This window comes from Gymnogyps californianus, chromosome 16 (genome assembly GCF_018139145.2).
Source record: "Gymnogyps californianus isolate 813 chromosome 16, ASM1813914v2, whole genome shotgun sequence".
In the NCBI taxonomy this organism is placed as follows: Eukaryota; Metazoa; Chordata; class Aves; order Accipitriformes; family Cathartidae; genus Gymnogyps; species Gymnogyps californianus.
The window spans coordinates 15,598,929-15,611,736 of NC_059486.1; the positions used below are offsets into that span (position 1 = coordinate 15,598,929).

General features: G+C 37.5%; 1 protein-coding gene across 2 annotated transcripts in view; it reads left to right on the forward strand.

The window, feature by feature from the left end:
• The first annotated feature begins 1,762 nt into the window (after positions 1–1,762).
• Positions 1,763–12,808, forward strand: part of KIAA1671 (KIAA1671 ortholog) — a 64,296-nt gene continuing 53,250 nt past the window's right edge. The window contains exons 1-5 of one of the 2 annotated variants that reach the window (XM_050906968.1): positions 1,763–1,780; positions 2,328–3,981; positions 5,165–5,258; positions 7,100–10,315; positions 11,034–11,156. In XM_050906968.1, the coding sequence (XP_050762925.1) occupies positions 2,381–3,981; positions 5,165–5,258; positions 7,100–10,315; positions 11,034–11,156 (5,034 nt within the window). In that variant the 5' untranslated portion in view covers positions 1,763–1,780; positions 2,328–2,380. Of the gene's footprint in view, positions 1,781–2,327; positions 3,982–5,164; positions 5,259–7,099; positions 10,316–11,033; positions 11,157–12,808 lie in introns of those variants that run through there. The other variant, XM_050906969.1, reaches the window with a different exon arrangement.

The window sequence follows — 12,808 nt, forward strand, 5'->3', positions numbered from 1 at the left end:
TTTAGGAATGTTGGCTGGAGAAATGAGTTGTACGCTGTTAGCAAGGATTATGTCCCACATTGTATACTCACTGCCTTGCGTTCCATTGAGGATCAAGTTTTATTCCATTTAAGAAGCTCTGTGCACCCTTCTTCTTTTCCAAAGACAAAGAGCTACAGAATGATAGGAGCAAACATATTCTCAAATACTGCAAGACAGATGCTGTTTTTACAGCTTAATTTTTTGCTTTGCGGTATTTCCCGTTAGTATTGCCCTTATTTCGGCAAGTGTTACTATTTTACTTTTAGAGCAGAACTGCTCTTCACAAAACCTCTGCATCCTTGGAATGTGAAAGCATTTTAATCGGACTTTGGTGGTGTTTCTTAGAATAAGGGGTGGGAGAGGGTGGAAGATTTCATTAAGATCTGTGAGATTGTGGAAGGGACAGATTGATTCTGATAAGCTGATTGGGTTAGTGACTATTTTGGAAAGGAGAGGTCATGGACTCGAAGGGGACTAGCATAGCGTGGAAGTAGTTGAGACAGAATTTCAAGTGGATTGAAAGATGAAAGGGAACGGGCAAGGTGAACGGAGTTCATTAGCCTGCCTGAGAGAGGAAGGCATAAACGCAAGGGACAAAAGTAAATCTCTGCAATTTATGGTGCCAGTGTGGTGTTAGTGTATTCAAGGGAAGCTTCCAGACTACAGACTCAGGAAGGCAATATTCTGTTGTGGTTTTTTTTTTTTAATATTCACATGCAGGGGGCTCCATATTCCACAGAATCTACAAATAGGCATATTTGTAGGGTAAATATACACCAAAATACATCAGGCAAGAGGAGTCCAAAGACTGCCCCTGCAGAGGCTGCCGAAAAGTGGACAAGAGGGTGGCAACACAAAACTGAGCCCCCGAGTGAAAGACTATGAAATACAGTATGAATTTCCTAAAAATTAAGAGTATGACAGCTTTTAAAGGAAAAAAAAAATGCATCTAACCTTACATAGCTACCTGCATATGCTACAAAGTTTAAATACACTTTTTATTAGGAAAAAGTCAGGTTACTACTTCTTGCTGAAATTCTAATTACTGCTGGTTTTCCTTCATCTCTGCAGTAAGAATATAATTAAAGCCAAAGCTAATCTCTTGCCTTTGTTGGCAAGATACTGGAAAAACTGCTTTGTCATGGTAAAAGTCATATTTTGATTGAAATTCAGCCGTTTGAAGGTCAGCTTTTCAGGTCGCACTTCACGTACTGTTGTCACAGAAAGGAGATTTACAATAGAAAGTAAATTACAGTAATTGAGATTACAGTGATCCAGAGCTCTGTGTTTAACCAGTGATTGACAACACTTGAATTTGCAAACAGTACTCATTGAAATGTGGTTTTAACTATGTTCAAATGTGGTCTGTCTGTTGTGCAGACCAAGTTATTTACCCTTCACCTTTCAGACTTTAGGTGATAATTTCTTGTTGATTCTTTAATAACTGTCTGAAAAATAAACATTCTTTTGCTTTATACAGTTAAATCAGGTGGCTTTATACTTCAGAGTGGGAGCCAGCTTTTTTTCCTTAAAATGCTCAGGATTTTTGTCTCACGTGGTATCACCTGTGTAGATCTGGCTATGCGCCATACTTGAATCTGAACGCTCTTTGTTTATTTGCAGGAGAAGACTGATCAGTGTTGCTGAAGTAATCGCACTCCCCTGTTCTTAATGTGATCTTGGTGACCGAGATCTTGTTTTCACTATGAGAAGTGAATCAGGTTGTATGGATTGGTTGCAGCAGAAAATACAAATTATGGTAAGTGGTAGGAAAGCATTTGGAGATTTGTAGAATATGTGTTTATTTCCATTGTTTAATTGTAGGCCTTAGCTAATAGATAACAAATAACACTTTCAGTCACACCAATCTTGATATATTTGTTAGTTTGAAAGTACATACTCAATGCATCTGGCCAGCTATTTACATTGTAAAACGGAATTGATGTTTGTATGTCAACGTTGCGATGTCTGCTTCAAAAAAGAAATTAATTTCTTTATTTTTAAGTATCTCAACCCTTGAAACTTACTCAGCTAATGGGAACTCAGTGCTGTGCAGATGCTCCTGTAGGTTTTGTGATGTATTCTTTGGTTGTTAGGCCTAATCAATGAATAATGGTGTTTCTTGCTGGTTTTTTAGAGGAGGAACAACAGTATGTGTCTCATTATGTGATATATTCTGTAAACAGCATATCTGAAAGGCACCTTAATCTGAGTTTAGCTACCTTATGAATTTAAATTAGGATGATGTTATTTGATGTTCATGCTGACTCTACATCAATACTTGCATTTTCTTTCTTTTTTTGCAGATTCTTTTTCCTTGTTGGATTTTTTCAATTCTGTTGAAAGTGTAATTACAACTATGGCAACAAGAGTAGAAATAAATTCTACTTTGGCGTCTTTGACGACAGTACCTGACCTAAATGAAATCAGAAATGAGGATAAATCACAGCGTGTGTACGTAAGTGTGCTTTCAGATGCAAGTAACAAGACAAAGGAGGCTTCAGCATCGCTAACTCTTGAAGAGAAGAATAAGTTTGGGAGTACTTTGAGATCTGCAACAATGCCGTCACTGGGATCAAGGCCAAGACTTTTCCCAAAACCTTTTTCTAAAGAGAAAACTTCAGATACTTTTGCAAATGTAAAACCACCTATTCCGGCTTTCAGATCAAGTAGTCTTATTAGAAAGGCCACTGAAGAACCATCATCTGTTAAGGTATTAAGTGGAAACGTTCCTCCGTTAGTAGATCAGAAAGTAATTGAAAATGAAAATAAGGCTGGCAGTGAAGTAGTCACAAACATGACTTTCTACACTGGTCCCAGTGCGAATACTGTCATTCTTTTTGAGACAGCGGGCACAGAGCAATCAAAGGTAAGCCTGGCCCAAGAAAAAAGGGCTGCCGACGACCACGGAGTACTTAGTACTATGCAAACAAAAGAGCTTCAATGCAGTGCGAAGCTGGAGAAACCATCTCAGCCATCTGAGACATCCAGGAATCCTGAAGGGTCTCTTCATAGGCAGATATCGCTTTCCTCCAGTCTTAGACCAGTCTCTTGGAACTCCCTCAAAACTGGTGAAAAAAAAGATGCTTATGAAGTTCATACAGGGGAGAAAAACAATGACGATGCAAATAATATCAACAGTAAAGTTGATTTCTCTGTTGATGTGCAGCAACGGCCAAAACATAGACCAGTATCCGCTATTTTTCTGGAATCATTACGAGATCAAAAGCATCGCACTGTGGAAGCTTCTGAGGAAAAATCTCCTACAGAGAAATCCTGGGTTAGAAAACCAAGGCCTTTGTCCATGGACCTGACAGCTAAGTTTGAACATAAAGATCCTTCTTGCAAGAAGACTTGTTCATCTCACGAAAGCAAGGAGAATGTATCGATAATTTCTTTTACTGACGTGGGCTGTCACGATCAGTCTGAAATTGGGCCAAAAACTGAAGAAACTGAATTTAATAAAGGCAGTTCTTCTAAAACAAATTTGAAGTGCAGTAGTCAGGACATTGGCATCCTAAATAATGGAAAATATGTATGGGAAATGAAGCTTAAATCTAAAAGTGAACAAATTGAGACAAAACCAGAAATAACTAACTTGCATGGTTCTGAAAGAAGCCATGAAACCACAAGTGAAAGCAGAACTAATAAGGAGGGGAAAAGACCGGATCAAAAGGAAACTTATATGTTTCTAGGCTGTGAAAGCCCTCCAGCTTCCTCAGAAACAGAGAATAATATCGTAAGAGGTAGTGTTAAAAAACACATTAGTTTGTTTACTTCAGAAAATCCAAGTACCTCAATGGATACAGAGCTTCTCCCATCAAGTGCTGAGAAGGAAAACAGATGTGTGAACATCCAACAGAGAATCAAAGAACTGACAACAGAAAATACTGATGTTAAGCCAGGAAATCTACGTAGGTCACTTCAATCACGGCCACTTTCTGCGGACTTAACAAAGATGTAGGTTGCAGAGAAATTCTATTTAATCCTCTTAACTTCATCTCATTCAGTAAAATTTGGTCTCTCAGTACAGTAAAATAACTGATCATTTTGGTTCTGCTAAATGTAATTATTCTTTATGCTATTATTCTTGAGCCTCTTTCCCACCTTTTCCTACCCAAAAAAAAGAAAATTTAATGACATATACCTTGACAACAGCTGCAAAAAAAAAAAAAAGCTGTCAATGTTGTGGCCTTTGCATGTTACTGTAACTGCATATCTATTATTAAAATTTCATGCATTTTGAAATCTTGAGGTGAGCATTGTAGACTGCAAGTTTATATATTTGTGAGAAAACAAAAGAATGGTTACCATGTCTTTGGCAGCGGCATAGAGTATCAGGTTTTCAGCCAGACAGGAATCTTATTTCGCTGTCATATTAAAGCCTAAAGATCTATGATGTCTGTTCTGCCTAAGCTGTGGCAATGAGCGTTAGAGTAATACGAGATCTGCTAATTTTTACATACCAAAACAAACAAACAAAAATCTTGTCCAGTAAAAAGAGATTTAGTCCAAGATAAAATGTGTTCTGTCAGTACAAAGTTGGGTAATTGATGATGCAAAATCATAAAAATTTGTTTGTGAGAGGAATGAGAGAGCGCTTTGTGCACTTTGCGATACTATCTGAGGCCATGCTGCAGGGCCTGGTACTAGTCCGGATAGTTCATGTTCTGTATGTGGTGACAAAGGGATAAGGAAAGAAGGATAATGTTTTTTGGTAGTGTAAAGGAGGTGTGCTTTGCATAATAAATGCAGCAGATGTTTGGCTAACAGGACCTGCTTTATGAACAGTGGAACCGTAGAATTTTTCAGCAAACCTTGATCTTTTAACATTGTGATCAAAATAAAGGAAAGAAATTTAACTGAGGCATGAGAGTATTAGTATCTCTTTCACTATGCCTCATTATGTGTCTGTAAATCTTATACTATATAATGAGCTGCATAACCATTTTTCAGGAAACAGCAATCCCTTGGTCTAGATACAATTAAACCACCAAATACAGTTACTTACTATGAAATAGTGATGTTTCTCCTTTAAGAAATATAATGTATTGTATAATTTCTACCAGTCTGCTTTGGTAGGAAGTGTACCTGCTAACTAACTAACTGGACTAAAAGAAGTAACAGAAGTCTTTTGTCTTAGGTTTTCGAGTCTGACATCAAGCAGTGAAGCAAAGCCTGAGAAACCTGCTGAAACTAGAAACGACTCTGTCGATGAAATGCAAGAAAATCAAAAAGTAAGAAAATGACATCAGCTGGTGTGGTCTCCAGCTAGGTTTGCATTTAGAAGGCAGAGAGCACTGTCCTGTGTCCCGTGTGTCTTTATCAATCAATGACTTTAAAATGGGTATTGAGAGTATAAAGAATGACATAATCCTAATAGGTTTACTTGTGTAAGTCTATCTTTAGGACACGCTGATAAAGTATGGGAGTGTCATGTCTGTTGAGTTTTTAAAATTTAAATATGCATGCTGTTAAATGCATGCGGTGGTATAGAGTGGAAAGGATTTTATATACTATTTTAAAGGGACTTCTAATGCATGAAAACCCATAGTGAATCGACTATGGCTGTTGTGGTTTTGTGCAGTGATTATCGTTTGTTTTCTCTAAGCATAGCATTAGTGTAGTGCATTTCTACATCTAAGTCACAACTCCTTAAATACATGCTGTATGTGTCATGTCAATCTCCTGAATAACACCTAACTTAGAAGTTTTGACAACAAAGTATTATACAGAAAGTTCTGATTTGCTGTAAAAGCTGTTAGGCTGTCTTTGTTTCTAAGCAACACTTTGGTGTTGCAAAACATAACTTCTCTGCTGACGGTTCTTAGTATTGGAGATTTAATGTAGTTTTAAGGGTTTTTCTTGTGAGTTCTTATGGCTGTGCTTTTTTCCTGTGTAGTTTTAAGATAGGAATATATGGTAAGGAAACTAGCAGCTAGATACAAAACTTCTGTAGTTTAATATAATTTTAAAGAAGATCACTTTGTTTTAAAAAGAAAATCTTTCATTAATGGAAGTGCTGTTTTCAGAATCTGACAATAAAGTAGGATTAAAAAATTCCTTTGAATTCCTAGAAGAATATAGATCAGATTTAAAAAGTCTTTATTTATAAATGTCTTTAGTGTTAATTTTCTGACATTCTTCAGCTTTTTTTTAAAGAGAATCTTAAGTCAATTCCAAGTTTTAAATTTTAAAACGAAAAAAAGATTGAACTCTTGTAGGACTGGGGAGTATTCTTTGATTCTGTTTATTATTTGTATGCTGTGCTTTTTCAACAAGTGTTATTAAAATAACAGCTTTCAGGATGCTAGTTGCATTTCCTGCAAGTAGATAATAGTAAAGAATTGGCAATAAATATTAATTCCTGCTTTCTCTTTTTACTTCAGCTCAGCCTTAACGTTCTTCTTAGCTGAGCAGCTCCAGCTGTGATATTTACTCAGATCTTCATGTTCCTTGCAGTTACTGACCATGTAACTACTTAGTTAGTGAACAGCTGTATTTGAAAGGACAGCTTTGACAAAAATACATTATATTTGATGTCTCCCAGGAATTTAGACTTCCTCTGAAGGTGCCTACATCCCCGTGGTGCTGTTCTGTGCTTTGCTTTTGAACTTCAATCTTTGTAGGGCTTGCAGCATGAATGTTCGTAAGTGTTTCGGTGGTAGCTGGGGTTATGAACCTGCTAAAATTTTGTACTATTTTTGCATGTGCTGCCTTCTCTGGAGTACGATGTGGGTATAAATTCACTGCAGATTAAAATGTCTTGTGAAATCTGAGCTCAGGAGCTCACAGTCATGCATATCTCATGTATCAACACTTCATACATTTTTCCTTTTTTGTATTAAAAGTAAAAATCAAGCTATGAGATAATTCTGTTATAATCAAGATTCAGGAGCTGGAGCTACACATTAGCTTAGATTACCTTGGTCTCGGTGGATTTTGTGTTCAGAGAACATGGATGTGTTTAACTTGTGCAGGCTATGTTGCACAGAGTAGGTGCAAGTAAGTTTTAAAATAAACTTCATTACACATCTTTTAAATAAACTGTCTTAACTGTTGGATTTTCTTGTTCCAGAGTAAGGAGATCAAGCTTGCACATGGCACAGATTTCACTGAAGCACATGCTACTGGGAACCCTTGGAAACCCCGGCAGATTTTAAAAATAACAAATAAACCTGATCAGATAGAGAGGAAAGGAAGCTTCCTTGGACATGGTCAGCATTTTTCTCAGCAAAGTGAAAATTCTGTCTCATTCACAAGCAACTTGGAAAAAAAATTAAAACCAACCACACTTATGGAAAAGACCTACATTAAAACTGTCCGAGCCACCATGTTTGACCATAATGTTCAGAGGCATAGTGTTGCTGCTGATCATCCTGGAACTGAGTCTGCACTGAAAATGAATAATGAGCTTGAGGCAAAGCATGATGTGGTGACTTCGGGGCACAACAGACGATCATGGATGGGAGAAGGGGAGGAAACCACTAGTATAAAGAAGGAGTATCACAAGCAATCTGATTCATCAAAACTTATAGCAGATGTAGAAAAAAGTGGAAAACCAGCTTGTTCAAGTGAAGACAAGAAAATTACTCCGGGAATTCTCTCAGAAAAATCTTTGGTTGAGAAAATTGAAAAACCCACTCCTAAAAATGCAGAAGACTCTCTAATTTACCAAAGAATAGAGCCGAGATACGAAATCTTTCAGACATGTGGTGAAAGAGCTCTCAGTGAAGCCATTACAATGGCTCCTGAAAAAAAAGCCATGACACTCAGAACTAGAAAACCATCTGTGAAAGAGAGTAAGAACGATGAGGATGTTTTACACACTGGTCAGTCAGCTAGGACAAATAGTAAAACTCTCTACTTGAAAGAAGATAATATTATTTCAGAAGCTAGAGACACAAAAGTTTTTATAAGCAAGTCTGCGTTGAGAGAACCTAACGATTTTTTCTCCAGTGAATGCACTTTACCTGAACAGAAAAAAGACTCTGAAAAAGCTGAAACTGATCCGATATTAGCAGCTGAGAAAACACCTTATTCTGCAAACGAAAGTAAATGTTTGGGAATGAATGAAAAAGTAAACAAACTACATTCTGAAATTAAAAATGATAAGAGTGAAGTCTCTTCCATGGATAAAACAGAGAGGTCTAATATGATGAAATGCTCTTCTGAGAAAAGGAGTTTTAGACCAGGTGGGATGGACAGCTATGAATTCAGAAGCAACTTTGATCGTGAAGTTATTTCAACAAGTGTAAATAAACACGGGGCTCAGTCTTCTTCAGTGCTTTCAAGTGGACAATTTTGCAAATTTTCCAGTAGCCACCATCCTGATACAAAAGTACTAACCATTAATAAAGAGGAATCTAGGGCCTTTGGTTTAAGGAAAAGTCTAGACTTAAGTTGCAAAGAACAAGACTTTAGCTTAGATAGTACAGCTCATGAAAACAGCGAAAAAATCAGAGTAGCAGATCCAGAAGAAAAAGTCAGAAGAACCAGAAGTAGCGTTTCTGACTTGAAGATTTCTGAAAGGTGGAGGAGGAGGACCTTGCCTCAGGATTCTGTCAAGACAGAAGAAGTCGTCTGGCTGACTCCTGAAAATATCAAAAGGCTGAGTCGGACAGATTCATTGCAATTGGATGAAGGTTCAGTTAAAAAGAGAAGCAAAAAAAGCAAAGAAGGGGTGGAAGGGAATGAGGCAAACCAAACTGTTCTTGGCAGTCCTGATGATTACTTGAAAAATCAGACTTCTGCCTTTGAGCCAAAGGCAACTTATTTTGCAGTGACTTATCAGATTCCTGGTAACAAAAAAGAGAAAAGCTTTGTTGGTACTCCTAGTGCAAGTGAAACTAATACAATTTCTAGCTCAAGTGAGGGAGCAACAATTAATGTGGACCCTGTTTTTCCTGGAAGGTCCAAACCTTTATTGCAGCAACCAAATAAAAATTTGACGAGTACGAATTGTAGAGAAGACTCATGGGAAGTGCATATTAACAAGGATTGGGTCAAAGACGAAGACAAAGATGATATTTTTTCCAAAAACATTGCGTTTGGTAATTTTCATGTATCTAGGAAAGATAACCAACAGTATCATGAAAGAGATCTGGATCATTCTAAAGAGAAAATTATAGATGTTGATGCTTTCCTGTTAAAACAGGATCTGGAAAATACAGCTCAAACTGATCTCAAAAGTAGCAGAAGAAAAGTCTCCTCTTACCATGAACCCAGATCCCCCCTGCGTTTTGCACAGTTACATAAAGACAGTGAACTAGTCCCCCAGAAAAGGAGTGAAAATAATTATGATTTATCTGGAAGGAAGGCTGAGGATGGTTACAGATCCCAAATTCTTGATATTGATGCGCTTATGGCAGAATATAAAGAAGAATCAGTGAAGGCCAATAATGTTCAAGACAGGCTCTCTGAAGATCACAGTTCATTTAGTAGGGAGAAATCAAAGAACAAAAGAAATGTGTCAGATAGGATGACTTCTTCCTATAGCTGGAAAGAGTGGAAGGGCTCAGATCACTATTCTGTTAATAACAAACAAGGTGACTGTGCAGAAGAGTACCACAGGCCAGAGAAATTAATTCTAAATGAAAAGAGCAAAGAGAAACTGGAATCATGTAGCCCTGAATTTGATAAACAAAAGTCCAAAGACAGGAAGTTCAGTCCTCCTTACTGGGGAAATCCCAGCAGCTTTTTTTCAGACAAGTTTGTAAATTCCCCTGTGGAGTTCACTAGGAAGAAAACCTTCATCGTTGATGAGGATGACGAAGTGAACTTAACTTCCAGGAATCAAAGTTCAAAATTTGTAATTGATAAGGTACAGCCTATAAATGCAGTTGGTACAGACCAAAGGTTGGAAGTTAATTTTGCTTCCAAGTTGTCCATAAAGGCAGATGATGGCCTCTTACAGAAGAAGTTAGTCACAAAAGAACAGTTCGTGGAGGTGTCTCCAGAAGGTGATTGGAGCAAAAATGTAGCAAGGAGCTCTATAACGAGGAACAAAGACAATGCAAATAAGATGATGTGTGAGAACGACTCTTCCAATGTGAAAAGTAAAAGTGATTGGAAGAACTATACATCTGGTCTAGGAAGTGCACCCTCAGATTTAAGACGATCCTATTCGGAAAAGAGCCGCCAAGGAAAAGACAATCTACCACTTATGCAAGAAGTAAGGGGAAGAAAGGATCTGTACCGATCCAGGCAAAGCTTCCCGTTGGAAAGTGCGGATAATGGGTGGAAACACAAGGTGTCATGTCAGTCAGAATCATTCTTCCATGAGGATAAAAAGGTATTACCAAATGATATGTAAGTGTTTCCTGTAACTAAAATTGAAAGTGAGGAGAAGCTTTTATTATGTCTCTATACCGCTTTTCAGCGTTAGCTGTGACTTTGCAGCAAGTGAGCAGATACATACTTTTCAATAGAGTTCATTTCCTTCTGAGTTGTATTTTCTTGAGGAATTTGTATTGTACTAGATGACTAGATTTTTGTTTCAAGTGTATAAATATTTAGTGATGTTTCCATGGAGAGCTTGAAAAAGCTTTAAAACCTGTGCATATTATTTTATTAATGCTATGAACCTAGGATGTTAAATTGTTAACTCTGCAATTTTATAATTATTTGAAAAGAAGTAGTTTGGGTTGATTTTATAAATTGTCAATAGTGATCTTTTTGGAGTTCTTTTTGGGGTTTTGTTTTTGTTTTTTTCCTGAAGGAAGCAATTTATTATTATTTTTTTTTCACTGGGTGAATGGCCCTCATTTGTATGTGAAACTTCACTGCTGATACTGACGTCGGTGAAATGCAAGTGATTCCCTTAACCCAGTGACACGTTAATGCATTAACGCATAGCCAGTTGAATGTTGATGGCTATAATTTTTTCCATTTTGCATTTTCAGCTTTGAACTTCCTCTGTTTGGTTTTTTTTTTTTTCAAAAGGGCATTTTATATACATATACATGCATACACATACATATGTAACAACATACATAATTTTATTTTAACAGGCTTCTAGAAAAGAGTGGACCAAGCAGAGTTCGGACAAAACAGACGGAACAGACTTGTCATTGGTTTCTACTCAGAGAAGCCGCCACAGTTTTTATAAGGACCGATGGGCGGATAACGGGACGGTATGTATTTTGGAGAAGGTTCTTGGGCAGGAGCTAGGGGAGGGGTAAGGGAGATGCAGCCTGGCTTCCTCCATTCAGCACTGTTTTCCTTTTTGCAAATAGCTGTGAAAGGAAGTATGTGTCTTCCTAGCAGAAGCAGCACATGCACTTTCTGTGGAGTTTAACTGGCAGAGAACGCTTCTGCCTGGGAGTCCACCACACTGGTCTATGCCAGATCTTCAAACACAAAGCGTTAACCGTGCAGCTTGTTCATTTTTCTTTCTAAGCGAAGACTTTTCATCCTGAACTCTTAAGATGGGTCTACATCATTATGCTTTTTGTTTGTTTCCCAGCTTAGATAATGAAAATCGGTTAGATTCCAGAAAATCTTTTCTGGAAAATTGTACAGACAAATAGAACCATGTCATAGCCTGAAAAATGATGGGTTTAATTTTCTTTCTGTGGGCAACACACAGAGAACTATTTATGTGAAGAATCACAGCTGACATTTTTGGTAGTCTGATTTGTCTCTAATATGCATACTTTGGGGGTAAATTCCCACTTAAAGTTGTTGGGTGATATTCTCTTAAGTTGCAGAAGGATGTCCTGACTTTAGCCCCCAGATGAATTTTATGTTGGGAAATAGCATCCTATGTCCAGATGTTGTTCTGAAATACAAAGCAAAGATCTGGATCTTCCAAAAGTTATATAATAAATGAAATATCAAAACTTTCTGTGGAAAAATAAAGGATTTTAAAACCACACCAACAGCACAGAGCTCTACAATTTTGAGAGACGTTGCTGCTGCCACTGAAATCCTTCCTTACTGGAAGAACTTGTTTTGAACCACTGCAAGTGCTGTGGTTTGTGTTGTTTTGTGTTTTTTTGGGGGGAGGTTTTTTGGTTTTTTTTTTTTTTTTTAACCTTGTGCATGGAAACAGATTTGATACACTGGAATAATACTGTAGTCACTTCAGAATGCACTCTTTTATAACCCTACACATACATATTTGCAATTTTTGAAAATGTGGATGTCCCACATCTTTTCAAAACTTTTCCACTTGTATGGAAAAGGGGCGACTGAAAGAAGTTACCATCCTAACTGTCCCAAGGCCAAATCTCATCTGTCCTCTTGGTCTGCTAGCACACTCGTGTGGTGACTGACTGTACTGCCCTCTGCAGAGATCCTGTTTTTGTAATTACTCATACTGCTATTTACAGCCCTTTAATAGAGAATAGACAAAAAGATAAAAAAGGAAAGGAACTGAGCGAGTTCTTTTTTCTCTTCTAGTGAAGAAAAAGAAAACACCCAAACCTATAAGGATTTCGTAAACAAGTTTCCTAATAGGAGTTTTGGAAACAGGCTCATATTGTTCCTGTTGTAGTCTTAAAACTTCATGGAAGGTATCCAAGGGCTGATATCCGCTTGTCTTTCCCATTCTTAGCACAGACTTCAAGTTGAATGTTCGTCTTAGGGGGACTTTGGGTTATTTACAGAATTGGCAATTATCATTCAATCCCTGAGAGTTGTTATATGCCATCAGCTTACAGTGCAAATACGTAAAGATGTCGTTGACAAGGTAGAATATGTGAGAGAAAAGTGCTGTCAGAAAGAGTGCTGGGATAATTGAACTATTCAGGCAGTGTACTCAGATAAATATGACTGTTATTCT